At 37.5% G+C, this 17,536-nt stretch overlaps 1 protein-coding gene across 3 annotated transcripts in view; it reads left to right on the top strand.

The window, feature by feature from the left end:
- RIT2 (Ras like without CAAX 2) overlaps nt 1-17,536 on the top strand; it is a 474,354-nt gene that overhangs the window by 283,363 nt on the left and 173,455 nt on the right. For all 3 annotated transcript variants that reach the window (XM_078060386.1, XM_078060387.1, XM_036082610.2), the window contains one exon: nt 5,921-6,112. In XM_078060386.1, coding sequence (XP_077916512.1) covers nt 5,921-6,112 — 192 coding nt within the window. The remainder of the gene's footprint in view (nt 1-5,920; nt 6,113-17,536) is intronic.

Consider the following 17,536-nt stretch of genomic DNA (forward strand, 5'->3'; position numbering starts at 1 on the left):
TGCTCCTCTGACCACCTCCAAAAACTGAATTGTGAACTGGTATGCAGGCCCTTGATGTTTAAGTGCCATGCAGATGCTGAATTTGGATCATGAAAGGTGATTTAAGGGTAACGATACATAATCTTTGGAAGTAAGATTGCATGAAAGTTGAGGAGCCCTTTATGATTGACAAATTAAGAAAAAATAACACATCTCGTTTCTTCCACCAAGTCCTCTTTGCTTTCTTCCTGCAAACTGCTCTTGCCATTTTCTAAATCCCCATGGTTCATGTAGTACTTCATTGCCCTTCATTTGTTTCCTCCTGGCCTATTTATGCTTGGTCAACCAGGACAGGGTCAGACTTTTTTGTTAGTTTATGTATCTGACCACTTGGCATAGTGTCAGCTGCATGAGTGAATTATTTTTTCATTTACTTTTTGTGTACTAGGGACATAAGTGTGGTATGGAGATGTGACTATTATGAGTATGGCAACCATAGACAATGGTATATGTGTGTGTTGTGCTAGAAAGCATTTGGGGGTTGGCTTGACCGTAGTGCTAGTGCATTTTGTAAACAGTGTGGCACTCATACATTGTAGTGGCACTCATTGAATACAATGGGGAGCTGGTTCAGTCCCTATATTTCTGAAAGCCTGCTTAAAATACTCTGATAATTAAGAGACTGTGATATGAGATTAATCAGGATATTTTGTGTTCAGAATTAAGAGTATTCTCACCTTATTTTAATACAAGAAAACCTTTCAAAGGGAACTGATGAAGCTACAGCATTGTACTCAGAATAGCTTAGATAATCTTAGAGAAAGGGGCACCTGGGTGGCTCAGTCGGTTAAGTGTCTGACTCTTGATTTCAGCTCAGGTCATGATCTCAGGGTTGTGAGATCGAGCCCAGCGTCAGGCTCTGTGCTGGGCATGAAGCCTGCTTGGATCTCTCTCTCTCTCCCTTGCCCCATGGCCCCCCAATCCCTCATTCCCTCTCTAAAAAAAAAATATTAGAAATGGTTATGTTTGTAGTATTGTACACAGTAGATCTCTTTCATAGATATTTTGTTACTTATGGATAGTAAATGGAATCTAGTCATGTTCCTGAATAATTAACCAAGTTTCATTTATAACAAGAAGCAAATGAAGAAGAGATTAACATTCAGGATACACAGAACATAAAGATCTTTAATTCATGGGTGAACAAAGATGGAAGCAACATGTTGAAAATAACATTTTTCTTATAAAGTGATTTCAGTGTCATATATTATTAAGCTGATAATAGCTGCAGAGATTCTGCTCAACTTTGTGTGCCACACCAGCTTCCAGTGCATCTTTTTTTTTTTTTTTTATGTTATGTTAGTCACCATACAATACATCATTAGTTTTTGATGTGGTGATCCACGATCCATTGTTTTCGTATAACACCCAGTGCTCCATGTAGTACGTGCCCTCCTTAATACCGTTCACTGGGCTAACCCATCCCCCCAACCGCCTCCCCTCTAAAATCCTGTTTGTTTCTCAGAGTCCATAGTCTCTCATGGTTCATCTCTCCCTCCAATTCCCCCCCCCTTCATTTTTCCCTTCCTTCTCCTAATGTCCTCCATGCTATTCCTTATGTTCCACAAATAAGTGAAACCATATGATAATTGACTTTCTCTGCTTGACTTATTTCACTTAGCATAATCTCCTCCAGTCCCATCCATGTTGATGTAAAAGTTGGGCATTCATCCTTTCTGATGGCTGAGTAATATTCCATTGTATATATGGACCACATCTTCTTTATCCATTCATCTGTTGAAGGGCATCTCAGCTCTTTCCACAGTTTGGCTATTGCGGACATTGCTGCTATGAACATTGGGGTGCATATGGCCCTTTTCACTACATCTGTGTCTTTGGGGGTAAATACCCAGTAGTGCAATTGTTGGGTCATAGGGTAGCTCTATTTTTACATTTTTGAGGAACCTCCACACTGTTTTCCAAAGTGGCTGTACCAACTTGCATTCCCACCAACAATGTAAGAGGGTTCCCCTTTCTCCACAACCTCTCCAACATTTGTTTCTTTCCCTGTCCATTTTTGCCATTCTAACTGGTGTAAGGTGGTATCTCAGTGTGGTTTTGATTTGAATTTCCCTGATGCCTAATGAATGATGAACATTTTTTCATGTGTCTGTTAGCCATTTGTATGTCTTCTTCAGAGAAGTATCTCTTCATATCTTCTGCCCATTTTTGGTTCTTTGAAAGAATTAATAAGATTGATAAACCACTGGCCAGACTTATCCAAAAGAAAAGAGAAAGGACCCAAATTAATAAAATTATGAATGAAAGAGGAGAGATCACGACTAACACCAAGGAAATAGAAACAATTATTAGAAATTATTATCAACAACTATATGCCAATAAACTGAGCAATCTGGATGAAATGGATGCCTTCCTAGAAACCTATAAGCTGCCAAGACTGAAACAGGAAGAAATTGACAACCTGAAAAGGCCAATAACCAGTAACGAGATTGAAGCAGTGACCTCCAAAAAAAAGAGTCCAGGGCCTGATGGATTCCCTGGGGAATTCTACCAAACTTTCAAAGAAGAAATAATACCTATTTTCCTGAAGCTGTTTCAAAAAATAGAAACAGAAGGAAAACTTCCAAACTCATTCTATGAGGCCAGCATTACCTTAATCCCCAAACCAGGCAAAGACCCCATCAAAAAGGAGAATTTCAGACCGATATCCCTGATGAATATGGATTCCAAAATCCTCAACAAAATCCTAGCTAATAGGATCCAACAATACATTAAAAGGATCATCCCCCATGACCAAGTGGGATTTATCCCCGGGATGCAAGGGTGGTTCAACGTTCGCAAATCAATCAATGTGATAGGACACATTAATAAGAGGAGGGAGAAGAACCATATGGTCCTCTCAATTGATGCAGAAAAAGCATTTGACAAAATACAGCATCCTTTCCTGATTCAAACTCTTCAGAGTATAGGGATAGAGGGAACATTCCTCAAGCTCATAAAATCCATCTATGAAAAACCCACAGCAAATATCATCCTCAATGGGGAAAAGCTGAGAGCCTTTCCCTTAAGATCAGGAACATGTCAAGGATGCCCATTCTCGCCACTATTGTTCAACATAGTACTAGAAGTCCTAGCAACAGCAATCAGACAATAAAAAGAAATAAAAGGTTTTCAAACTGGCAAAGAAGAAGTCAGACTCCCTCTTTTCACAGACAACATGATACTTTATGTGGAAAACCCAAAAGACTCCACCCCGAAATTACTAGAACTCATACAGCAATTCAGTAATGTGGCAGGATACAAAATCAATGCACAGAAATCAGTTGCTTTCTTATACACCAACAACGCAACTGTAGAAAGAGAAATTAGAGAAACGATTCCATTTACAATAGCACCAAAAACCATAAGATACCTCGGAATAAACCTAACCAAAGAGGTAAAGGATCCATACTCTAGGAATTACAGAACACTCATGAAAGAAATTGAAGAAGACACAAAAAGATGGAAAAATATTCCATGCTCATGGATCGGAAGAATAAACATTGTTAAAATGTCTATGCTACCCAGAGCAATCTATACCTTCAATGCCATCCCAGTCAAAATTCCAATGACATTTTTCAAAGTGCTGGAACAAACAATCCTAAAATTTGTATGGAATCAGAAAAGACCCCGAATCGCCAAGGAAATGTTGAAAAAGAAAAACAAAGCTGGGGGCATCACGTTGCCTGATTTCAAGCTATATTACAAAGCTGTGATCACCAAGACAGCATGATAACTAGCACAAAAACAGACATATAGACCAAAGGAACAGAATAGAGAGTCTAGATATGGACCCTCAACTCTATGGTCAAATAATCTTTGACAAAGCAGGAAAGAATGTCCAATGGAAAAAAGACAGTCTCTTCAACAAATGGTGCTGGGAAAATTGGACAGCCACATGCAGAAGAATGAAACTGGACCATTTCCTTACACCACACACAAAAATAGACTCCAAATGGTTGAAAGACCTCAATGTGAGACAGGAGTCCATCAAAATCCTAAAGGAGAACACAGGCAGCAACCTCTTCGACCTCAGCCGCAGCAACTTCTTCCTAGAAACATCGCCAAAGGCAAGGGAAGCAAGGGCAAAAATGAACTATTGGGACTTCATCAAGATAAAAAGCTTTTGCAAAGCAGGGGCGCCTGGGTGGCTCAGTCGTTGAGCATCTGCCTTCGGCTCAGGTCATGGTCCCACGTCCTGGGATTGAGCCCCACATTGGGCTCCCTGCTCTGTGGGAAGCCTGCTTCTCCCTCTCCTACTCCCCCTGCTTGTGTTCCCTCTCTCGCTGTGTCTCTCTGTGTCAAATAAATAAATAAATAAATCTTTAAAAAAAAAAAAAAAAAAACTTTTGCAAAGCAAAGGAAACAGTCAACAAAACCAAAAGACAACCGACAGAATGGGAGAAGATATTTGCAAATGACATATCAGATAAAGGGCTAGTATCCAAAATCTATAAAGAACTTATCAAACTCAACACCCAAAGAACAAAGAATCCAATCAAGAAATGGGCAGAAGACATGAACAGACATTTTTCCAAAGAAGACATCCAAATGGCCAACAGACACATGAAAAAGTGCTCAATGTCACTCAGCATCAGGGAAATCCAAATCAAAACCTCAGTGAGATACCACCTCATACCAGTCAGAATGGCTAAAATTAACAAGTCAGGAAATGACAGATGTTGGCGGGGATGCGGAGAAAGGGGAACCCTCCTCCACTATTGGTGGGAATGCAAGCTGGTGCAGCCACTCTGGAAAACAGTATGGAGGTTCCTCAAAAAGTTGAAAATAGAGCTACCATATGATTCAGCAATTGCAGTACTGGGTATTTACCCGAAAGATACAAAAGTAGGGATCCGAAAGGGTACGTGCACCCAGATGTTTATAGCAGCAATGTCCACAATAGCCAAACTGTGGAAAGAGCCCAGATGTCCATCGACAGATGAATGGATAAAGAAGAGGTAGTATATATATACAATGGAATATTATGCAGCCATCAAAAGGAATGAGATCTTGCCATTTGCAATGACATGGATGGAACTGGAGGGTATTATGCTGAGCGAAATAAGTCAAACAGAGAAAGACATGTATCATATGACCTCACTGATATGAGGAATTCTTAATCTCAGGAAACAAACTGAGGGTTGCTGGAGTGGGGGGTGGGGTGGGAGGGATGGGGTGACTGGGTGATAGACACTGGGGAGGGTATATGCTCCGTGGAAAGCGCTGTGAATTGTGCAAGACTGTTGAATCTCAGATCTGTACCTCTGAAACAAATAATGCAATATATGTTAAGAAAAAAAAAAAAAGATAGCGGGAGGGGAAGAATGAAGGGGGGAAATCAGAGGGGGAGAAGAACCATGAGAGACGATGGACTCTGAAAAACAAACTGAGGGTTCTAGAGGGGAGGGGGGTGGGAGGATGGGTTAGCCTGGTGATGGGTATTGAGGAGGGCACGTTCTGCATGGAGCACTGGGTGTTATGCACAAACAATGAATCATGGAACACTACATCTAAAAATAATGATGTAATGTATGGGGATTAACAGAACAATAAAAAAATTAAAAAAAAAAAGAATATATACAATCCCTAAGAGTTCATTAGTTAACGTGCTATTTAACATATCTCCCTCAAGATCTCTCAAATCAAATTTTCTATGATTAAAGATCAACACTCGGAACACTTTAAAGCATTCAGATTTCATAATGGTAGAGTTAGACCTCCTCATGCTTTCCTATATGCAAAGCCCTGAAATAAACTTTGATGAAGTTTCTGCCCAAAGTACCTTGTCTCATAATTTATCTACTTTTGACCTCTTATTTTATTGACATGTTGGCTTCACTGTTTTAAATTACATAACAATTTTGCTCTTTTCCTGCAGGCAGAGTTCACAGCCATGCGGGAGCAGTACATGCGAGGTGGGGAGGGATTCATCATCTGCTACTCTGTCACCGACCGCCAGTCATTCCAGGAAGCTGCCAAGTTTAAAGAGCTCATTTTTCAAGTCCGCCACACCTATGAAATTCCCCTGGTGCTGGTGGGTAACAAAGTTGACCTAGACCGGTTCCGCCAGGTGAGTGCCAAATTTGGTTTGTTTGTTCTTAACTCCCAGGGTACATAGTACTTGGTCAAGTCTGGCTGCTCTCCAAGGTTTATACTGAGAGTTATGAGAAAGAAATGATGCATGTGATTTTCCTGAGAAATCTTTGAAGTCCTTTGGTAGGTTGTGTCAGCTGCCACTATATATCCCATCCCACATGCTACTCTGCAGTGTCCTCACCACTCCAACAGGAAGCATAGTCTGTCTCTCCCATCTCCTTGGATCTGGGCTGTCCCTATGATTGCTTGTGGGCAGTAGAGGTTAGTAGAGGTGAGGTTATGTATACTTTCAGAGTTTGAGCCATTAGAGTTCTGCAACTTCTGCATTTGCCACTTAAAATGCTTGTTCTTGGGATCTAGCTACCATGTAAGGACCAAACTAACCATCAGAGTTCCAGAATCAGAACAAGCCTCACTTGTTGGGTTAAGAAATGCCTTCCGTATACCATCAATCTGCTTCAAGCTGCCTCTGCTATATCATTGTGATCCTCAGTTCATTTCTCCAGACAAACAAAATTGATAATGCAGAAACCATGGATTGTGATCCACTACCAGATTTCATGTAGTTCCTTATAGTTTATTCTTCTCTGATCAGACACTATCAGGGCCTGATGGGCAAGCTGTGATGGCCTCATCTCCACAGGGTAATAATACTTGTCTTCCTTGTACTCCTTACTACTCTTAAAGAGATTAAATAAACAAAACCTAGTTCAGGGACCAGGCGAATCATCTCACAGTTCTGTTGCCATGACTTACTTTGTACAAAGTTAAATTACTAAGAAATTGCATGCAAATCAAATTTTTATAAATCAAATTCTCTAAATTGAATGGTATAATTCTAATTTTAGGTGCTTTATCCTTATTTGCATTGACCTTAAATTTCAGCTGGATTTTAATAGTTTGTATGTTTCCAGTTCATGATTTTTAGACTTAAAATAGCCTGCTAATAAATCCTTTTGCTAAGGTTAAGAATCTTTACTAAAACAAGCGTTTTATATATTTGGATTTTTGTATCTAATGCATCTTAAGTTTTCTTAAAGTGAGAATACCATATAGAGTCAATGCTTATAAATCTATGCTTAAAACAGAAATATTTCTATAACTTAGTGTGGTACATTTTTGTAGTGGCATTTTTTTCTATATTTTACTTGAAAATCTAAGAATCTTAAAGTGGCAACTGAATATTTTTTAGGAGCTATAATACTTGTCTCCTCTGCACCTGTTCTCCTGCCTTCCATTGTTGTTTCTCTTTCTCCAAAGCAATGTTTAGTATGATATGGTTACGTGGCTATGAGAGAGGAATTCAAGTTTATCTCACCAGCTAATATTAATCTATTCTGTGATACTTGACAAAAGTGAAGAAGAGAAGTATAGGTCTAGTGGTGAACCTTTCAGATACTCCTCCACTTTTTTTTTTTTTTAAGGACTTCTGGGAAGTGACATGAGGGAGCACCCTGAGATGGAAGTATACCATCAGTGATTACATGACGGCCTTTATTGCGCTTCTCAGAATTCCTAGAGAACATAAACCTTATGCCTGAATGCCAGTCAAGAGCTACAAGTGGCTCTTGTAAGCTAGTGGATTTGAGAACATGAGGGAAACTTCTTCAGGCAAAAGTTAATCAGATTGTCTCTAGAATGATGGCTCTCCATGATTCCAACATTGGCTGGCATTTGCTTTCCCTTCACCATCCTGGCTCTGCTTCCCTAGGCTGAAAAGGGGTACAACGGAACCCCTGTCTTAGCCTGGGTAATTGAAGATTAGCAGTGATGAGACTCAGAAGCATCACATACATCGCCAAAACAAATAAGAAAAATGACAGTAAACTGAGTAATTTAGCAGATTTGACAGACTTTTCCTTTCAGATAAAAGCAAGTAAACAAGATAGTCACAGAAAGTGCAAAACCCATGAAAACTCAAATTACAATTTGTTTTAAAATTGCTCATGTACCAACGCCTCCAATAATGAAGTGTTGATATGCAAATTTGGCTTCTGGCTGTGGTGTTTGTGATGGGAATAATTGTTCCTATAATTGTAGAGTGGTTGTTCCTTTTCAAAATGCTTTCAATTCACACTTTATTTTAATCCTATAGCTGCCCTGTGTAGTTGTAAGGCAAGCAGTTGATGGATGAGGATATTTGAGGAGTAAATATACTGATAGAAATTGATTTTAATAAAATAATGCTGTTAGTGACAAATTTAAGACTAAAACCCTGATCACATGTACTCTTTTTCTTATGTTAGTCTTCAAAGGTTAGGTTTCCATTTTAGGGTTTAATTTTTTTTCCATGTAAAACAAAAAGATGCTGACACCTGCATCATCTCTAGCGCAAAGGAATTTTGAAGAGTCCTAGAGTAATAATGTTAAACTCTGGAAGCTTCTGAAGGAAATCATGCTGGTGCTTATGTTCAGTGCTAAGAGGCAGAGAAAGTAGGGTTTTTACTTGGTGGCTCTTCTTCCTCCTCATAGAAAGTGACTGAAAGGAAAGTGCTGATGATGACAGTTGTTTCTTGTCATGCTTATTTGGTGGAGGGGGTGACTGCCTTCTGAATCCATCTTGGTGAATCCCAAGTCCCTTTATACCAAAAAAAAAGAAATGAGTTTTAGTGCCTGACGTCCTTCATCATTAATGACATCTTTAAGCAAAAATATTGAAGGGCTCTGTTTAGAGTTGAGTCTTTTCTCTGAGAACAATATTCATTTTGATACTGATGATGCATTTAGTATTGCAAGGCTCCATAGCAGGCACTTAGCACACATAATTTTACTTCATCTTCACCACAAGGCCACGAAATAGGCTCCTTTCTGATCCTATTTACCTATGAGTCATCTGAAGCTTTAAAGATTCAGTGACTTGCTCAAGGTCACATAGCTAGTTAGGGCTATGAGAACATGTCCAGTGTTTCTGATTTGAAATCTCACTTTTGGCCTCCAAACCATTGTGATTTTTTTTATATCAGCTTCAGGATCTTAGAGTGCTCCTCAGAGGATAGAACATAAGCAATTGGATTGTATCGGAGCAGGAAGAAGCAAAATGCTAGCTCTTTGGAGGTGGAGTGAGGAGCTCCAGATGCTGGACAAGCCAGTAATAGCCAGAACTTGGGAAGAATCTGAAGAAAAGTAAGGACAAGGAAATGATGCTCAAAACTACTGAAAGGCACTGTTTTATGATCAGTAGCACAATTTTATCCAGAGTCCATCCAGACTATTATAAAGCCCTTTTTTAGATTCCCAGACTACTTTAGGTCCCTGAGCTTGCATGGTCTTTGTCCCTACTATGACTTCGGCTATCACACTGGGGAGTGGAAGGCAATAATTTCTGCTTTTTTTGTTTTTGCAAAACCCTGACCAACTGTGCAAGGTAAAAATGGTGTTATGAATGGAGTGAGTTCCAAGGATCTGGGAGCTGGTTTAGGAAAGTTTTACATCAGTTGCAGACCACAAACTGTTTTATCCTGAAGATAGACCATGACAACCCTTTCAGGGCTGACAATCTAATTGCAGTTTAATACTCAGTTTGAAGCCTTGAAACTCTGCTTTCCACAGCCTTACTAACTCTGTGAATGCAGATCTGGGATCATGAAATACTCCTTGTTTCTTCTTCAGTGATCTATCTATCTAATGAAAATGGTTCAATTCCTTTACTGAGAGGGGGCCTATAAAAGCTGCAGAGATCAGAAATTGCTGTGTTAAGAAAAATAACATCTAGAGTTCTGCCAAGCATCTGCTTATCTTTGCAGAGCAGTGGCAGCTTTGCGGCACAGTAGAGGAATGAGCAACCCAATCTCTGTTCTCAGGGACTTTCTCTTCTCAGAAAGGATCTGTGCATGTGATGTAGAACATTATATTAAACAACAGAACTAAATATTGAACAGTATGACACCACGCATAAGTGCAGTTGTTGCTGAAAACCAGGAAAATCAATGTGGGCAGCATTTTTGAGGAAGGAAGATGCAGAATGGAGAAGCATCCTGACCAGGCAGGAAGGAGCAGGTGAATGATGACAATTCTTTTGGGAAGGGCCGACAAGAGTAGATAGAGGAGGAAATGAATGGTGGGACTGTGAGTATGCACAAGCCATGGAGTGTTGAGGAGGAGGAGTTGGGAAGAACAGCCTGTCTGGAACATACATATCAAGTAGCCTCAGAATAATTTCATAGATAAGGCCTGCCTTGAAGACACACTTTGTCAAACACAAAGCATAAATATGTACCGGAGTGTCTTGGATATGCTGTAATTGCAAATACCACTCAAATTTTAAAAAGTGAAAAACAAAAGAGTAGTAATTCATATTTTATCAGTACATTAGATAATCCATATCAACACATTTTCTCAATGACGAGAGTTTATATTTTTTATAGGAAGAGTTGTGGCAATTTATGCAATATTATAGGGATACACATTTAAATTTAACAATTTTATAACCCTATTTATCCTTTTCCATAACATTTTCTTTATCTGCTATTTCATTTCATTAAAAATGCCAATGTATTAACTCCAATTAAGATGGAAAACAAAGCAAAACAAAGCTTAGAGTTTGATGTAATTTGTCTAGATTAAATAGGTTTTGAAACTAGAATTTGAAACCAAATCCGTTTTCTGATCCTTACATATCTTTTTTTTTTTGCTAACACCATTTTTTCGTACAATTTATTTACCAAATATTTAGTAATTACTCAATGGATAGCAAGCACTTTTTAAAAATCTGGTTGTTCAGGAGTGAACATGATGGATAAAAACTTTAGAAGAATCTGAAATTAGAGTAGGGGAGATAAATAATGATCAGTCTGAGTGTGAATATATCAACTGCACACTGCAAAAATGGTGTCCTGAGTAAAACTATATGCACGTAGAATACATCTATATACATACACACACACACACAGGAAGAGAAATAACTTCAAATACTTGAGCAGAGTTGTGGCATGAATGCATTTTCAGTATCCATCTAGTCGTTGGAGGCGGGCAAGAATGGAAGCAGGAAGACCAGTCAAGAGATTGAGTCATCAGGATGAAGAATGATGGCAGCTTGTGTGAAAGCAATAGACTATTCATGGATTCTGTACTCGTTCAGCTCCCTGACAGGATGACAGGTGACAAAATGAGAGGTTTGGAGACCTTGCATGTAGGGACAAACTGCTACATTGTTCAATGGCACCTGAGGACATTGTTGCATTGTCACACAAGACAGTCAATGTCCATGATGGACTCCTCAAGACAAGGTTAAGGCATATACTAGGCAAGTATTTTTTAGAAAATAACGAAGTATATCATCAAAAGAATCAGATAGTCCTGAATTTAAATTTTCACTGAGACAATTACTGTGTCCTTGGACAAATCAGTGGCAAACTCAGTGAACACCCAAATTCTCCTTCAAAGAAGTACATCCTCCCAGCACAGAGATAGGAGGCATAGTCTGTAGACCACTTCAGGGCCATCCCCAGCTACACAAAGCCTCCTTGTCTGAGGTCATACTCTTCCCAGGGATACCCATTTCCAGTGAAGTGTGGACATAAATACCTAGCCATTGCAACCCAATGGGACACCGTGACAAGCAAATCTTGCTCCAGATTCCCATGTTGGTCTGTCAAAGACTCTGTTGGGTTTGCATTGTCATTCAGCTTCTCCCTCGACCCAATCCAGCTTCCTACTCCTTCCTTCACAAGTGTTGATCCCTAACCAATATCATGCACTCCAAAATCTGTCTCAGTGTCTGCTTCTGTAGAACAGGGATAATACCACTTTCATAGGTTTTTGGGTAGAGTAGATGAGATAATGCCATTAGATTATCTAGTACAGTGCTTAGTACAAACTAGGGACTCAATAAATACTATGCACTACCATCCTCATCCCTCACCTGGATTATTTAAATACTCTTTGGGTTACTATGTTCTAGTCTGCTGTTTCACAAGTTAGACACTAGCAAATGAAATATGTAAGGATTGTGTCAAGAGGAAGAGTAATTAAAACTGGAGGAAGGCCCAGCAAGTTTTCTGATAATCAAAGTACATGGGCTTTGGTACACAGACTTTGTAAAATCGATTTTGGAATTATTTTCCTAATTTTCAGATATGAAACAGTAGCAATCCTGGAGTAAATGAATTTTGAACAAAGCTTTGGATGAAATCAGTGCTTTTTTTCTGTTAGATCATGAAGGAAATCTGAGTAAAAACTGGTAATAAATGAGAAAGACATAAAAAAGATTATTGGCCATTCCAGAAAAGCTAATTTTTCCATGTATGGACGAACTCATCCTGGATGAGACCTGTGGTTCTCAAATTATAGTTTCCTAAACAGAAGAATCTGTATTAACTAGAAACATTATTGGAAACACACATTCTCAGGCTCTATCTTAGTCCTCATAAATCAGAAACAATGGAAGTAGGCACAAAAGTCTAATTGAACAAATGGGGTGATTTTGCAGCAAGCAAGAGAACCATTGGGCTAGAATGCATATAGATGAAAAGACATGAGGTCATTTATACTTTAGACTCCATAAGAGAGAATCTAGACCCCATGAGCATTTTCAAAGTCTTAAATGAGATATTGGAAACCTAAAAGAAAAATACACATGCACCTTCACACACACACACACACACCCCTACATACATAAATAATGCTTATATCAAAAGAACAGTGATGAAAATAACATGAATTAAATCCACTTCTCCAGTCAAATGTGTCATAAAAAATCTAAATTTTGCTGTATATATTGGGCACCTACGACTAAGTGGCATTCCATTTGGCAGTTTCATGTTTCATTGGAACAGAGGTTGTGTTTATTCAGTTTGAACTGACTTAACTGTTTGCTTACCTTCCTTATTTAAACGGTGTTACAGTGAATTGTTTGGTTTTCATGGATCATTGGCCACATTTGTAAAATTGACAAGTCAGTAGAGGAGTCTAGAAATAAGCTTCTTTTTAAGGAAAAGAGGAAAGAAAAGCTGCATGGGGAATCAGATTGGAGCTCTGAAATGAAATCCAAGATTACAAAGTTGCTCTGACCACTTATAATTTTTCAAAGCAATCACTTAAAAGAGCTGCCCGAAAAGAAATACCAAGTAAGTGAAGTTTTAAAATTCTTACTATCCTATTCGAGATTTCCACTTTCTGTGCCCTTCCCTGGGTATCCTGGTGTAGCCAAACTCTGACATTTGTGATAATTTTCAATTCTCAGGCTTCTGGCTTTATCCAAAAAAGCAAAACAAAACAAACTGAAACATTATGTGTGTGCAGGTATATGTATAAGTATAGGTATCATAGAGACCAAGACAATCCTGTAAATCCAAAAGAATGATATTGATATGTTGAATTACAAATACAGGTTTTCCTAGCTATCTGCAAGTAGAGTGTTTCTATGAAACCTTTCGTGAGCCGGAAGGACATAAAGCAAAGAAGTAAATAGCATTCTGTAAAAGTGAAAAATCATCTTCAGATTTCATCCCAATAGCAAAAACAGATACTAATGTAGGTCTTAGCAAAGCGAGGTTTCTAAAGTGAACTTTATGGTAGTGAAGGAAACCTATTTTCTGAAAGAGGAACACTTCCTGTTTGCATACTGGAAACTTTTTAACTTCATTCAACCATATGTTTAGGAAATTACATAATCATCTTGATTTTAAATTTATTTTAAAATAATTGTACAGGCACAGGGGATTACAAACAAATGGGTAGAGACGCCCTGCGCACCCTTCTCTTAGCCTCCCCAGTATTATTATGTTACATAACTATAAAATATCAAAACCAAGAAATTGATATTAGTTTAATCCATAAAGCTTACTGAATTTCACCAGTTACACATACTCATTTGTGGGTATATGTGTGTAATTCTATGCAGTTCTATCATCAATGTAGCTTGCATAACCACCACTACAATCAAAATACCCAGTTGTACCATTACCATAAGACTCCCTTATTTTACTCCTTATAGCCACATGCATCCCCTACCTACCCCAGTCCCTAACTCCTGGCAACCATCAGTCCACCAGTCCATTCTCCATCTCTACACAGTTTATTTCATGATTGTTACATACATGGAATCATCCAGTACGCATCCTTTTGAGACTGGCTTTTTTCATTCAACACTATATCCTGAGACACATCCAAGTTTTGTTTATCAGTAATGTGTTCCTTTTTATTACTGAATAACATTAAGTTTGGATGTAACCACAGTTTATCCATTTGCCCTTTAAAGACATTTGGATAGTTTCCAGTTTTCATTTCTTATAAGTAAGGCTGCTATGAACATTTATATACAAATTCCTGCATGAACTCAAGTCTATAATTCTCTGGGATAAAGGCCCAAGAGTGAAATTGCTGGGTCTTATGATATCTCCATTTTTAGTTTTGAAAGGAGATACCAATGTATTTTCCAGAGTGTCTGTACTTACTTTACATTCTCACCCTTGCCAGCATTAGACGTTATCACTATTTTTCATTTTAGACATTCTGTTAGGTGTATAGTGATATCCCATTATGGTTTTAATTTGCATTTCTCCAATGACTAATAATATTAGACATCTTTTCACGTGTTTATTTGCCATCTGTATAGCCCTCTTCAATGAAATGTCTGTGCATGTCCTTTGACTATTGTGTAATTAGATTATTCCAGTTATTTATTACTTTTTTTTTAGTATTAGGTTTTGAGAGTTCTTCATTTACATGAGGTTCAAGGCCTTTGTCAGAAATATGATTTGCAAATATTTTTTTCCCAGTCTGTAATTTGCCTTTTCATCCTTTTAACAGGATCTTTTGCAGGAAAAACTTTCATTTTGATGAAGTCTACTTTTTCTTTTTCTCGAATAAATCATGATTTTGGTATCAAATCAAAGACTACCACTTAGTCCTAGGTCCCAAAGATTTTCACCTATGTTCTTTTCTTGAAGTTTTATGTTTTACAATTAAGAACACAATCCATCTTGAATTATTTTTTGTATAAAATGTTTGGATTTTTTTGCTTTGTTGTTTTGGAGTTTTTTGATGGTGGATGTTTAATTGCTCCACCACCATTTATTGAAAAGGCTATCCCTTCTCTACTGAAATGCTTCAGCAGAGGAGTCCATTTTTAATTTTGGTCTGTTTCTTGTTTTCTCTCTGTTTTTCTTTTGGTCTGTTTTCTCTCTGTTCAGATTCCATTGGTCTGTCTTTAATTTACTAATTCTATCCTTTGTCTTCTCTACTATACAGACCATCCAGTGAGGGTTTTTTTTTCCATTGAGTAATTTTTTAAGTTTTATTTCCTACTTTGTCATATTTGCAAATTTATTGGCATAAAATTGTTATAATAGGTTCTTATCATTTTCATGTCTGTAGAAACTGAAATGATAACCCCTTTAAATTCCTGATAGTGTTAATTTGTGCTTCTCTTTTTACTGAACAGCATTGGTATGCATTTATCAATGTTGTTAGTCTTTTCAAAGCACCAACTTTGGGCTTTATTTTATTAATAGTGAATTTTATTCATTTTTAATTGTAAAACATACCATATAGTTCTGGAATAAACCCATGTCTTAATATATTATCCTTTATATATCTCACTATTTTTATTAGATTATCTTGGAATTTTCCTATTTTATAATTGCCAGGTTTTTATTTTGATTTTTTTGTCCTAATTTTTTGGAATTTTATTTACTATTCTGTTTGTGAATGCTTCAGATGGATACTTAGCTCATTGATTTTCTTCTGTTCTTTTATGATTTATGCATTTAAGGTTGTAACTGTCCCTCTTCTGAAGGCTTTGGTATAGCTATCCCTTAAGTTCTTAGTATTCTATTTTATCATTAAGTTCAAAATATTTTCTAATTTTGCTTGTGATTTCTGCTTTAACTAATGGGTTTTTCAGAAGTACAGCCCTTAATTTCTGGGCATATGGTGACTTATGAGGTATTTTTTATTGAACTTCTTATTTTCCACTATTTTTCATATATGCTGTATAATTTTAGTCCTTTGAAATTTGTAAAGTGTTGATTTTTAACATGCCATATGATCACTTTTGGTAAATGTCCCATATATATTTGATAAGAATATATACTTTCGCATGGCAGTTCATGTATGTGCAGATTTGCAGTCATTTTCTTTCAACAGTTTGAAGATAGAATTCCATTTCTTCTGGTATCTTTTGTGTTGGAAAAATCAGATACCCATCCAATTGTTAATTGAAGGTACTCTGCACCACACCTCCTATACCACATCTCCCACCCCTGATGATTTTAAGATTTTTCTTGTTCTCTTTAATTTTCAAGAAGTTTACTCTGATGTACGTATGCGGCTTTCTCTCTCTTGCTTACTTGCTCTCTCTCTGGATGGGTGTTACTTGTTAAAATCTGTGCTTTTTGAGTTATGGCTTATTTTTTTTTTAAAAATCAGATTGGTAACATTTTTAGTCATTACCTCTTCAAATATTACTTTTGTATTATTTTGTATTCCCTTCTAGGATTCCAATTAGACATATGTTAGTCCTTTTCACCTTATCCTGTGTTTGAATTATACTTTATTTTCTGTGTTTTCCATCATTTTATCTCCCTGTGTTTCATTCTAGATATTTTCTTCTGAATGTTCTTTCTGTTTACTTTTCTCCTATACCTAATTTGATTTAAATTCATCCAGTGAGTTCTTAATTTCAATTGTTGTTTTTAAATTCTAGTAATTCTGCTTTTAAAATTTCATCTCACTAAAAATTTTAATCTTTTGTGTCCTTGAAAATGCGAAACACATTTACTTAAAAACGTGATGAATAACTTTTTTATCCACCTAAATTCTTTTTTTTTAATTACTCTTCATTTTATAGTCACCGTGACTTATCAAATTTACTTCTGGTAGGAAATTAGAAAGACTAAAAAAAAAAAAAATCCTACATCAACTTAATCTAATCAGGAACTTTGTCATGATTTCTCCCTCCAAGTCTACTAGTTTATTTCAGTGGGAGGGTTCAAAATTACCTGGTAGGCTATTGCCAGAAGGGGAATGTACTCTCAACTTTTAATGACATGTTCTTTCATTGGCCAGTGGATTCTTTGCTATGTCAGTTAAGCTTATTGGCCTTGTAAATACATCTAGCTGTTCTAAACTGAACATAAATTAAATACCAATTAGTAGGATTAAGTTTCATTTTTGAAAAGCTCTATGAGCTACATGTACCAGATCCTGGCCGCTGAGGGCCCACTATTCTTGATAAGAGCCAGGACTATACCCATCTGGTCCTCTGTTGGGACTTGGGAGGCAGAGGCCAAGTTAGTAGATGGTAGAAGTGAAGGGAAGCAGGGTCAGTCACCTACAAGTGGAAGAGGGGTTATGGTAGATTCTTCCCAGCCTGTGTCAAACCACCGTTGGTAGGTCCCTGCTTTGAGCCTTGTGTTTGTTTTTCTCCAAATATGTATGTATCTGATTATTTTGTCCT

This window comes from Halichoerus grypus, chromosome 13, assembly GCF_964656455.1.
Source record: "Halichoerus grypus chromosome 13, mHalGry1.hap1.1, whole genome shotgun sequence".
NCBI classification, from domain to species: domain Eukaryota; kingdom Metazoa; phylum Chordata; class Mammalia; order Carnivora; family Phocidae; genus Halichoerus; species Halichoerus grypus.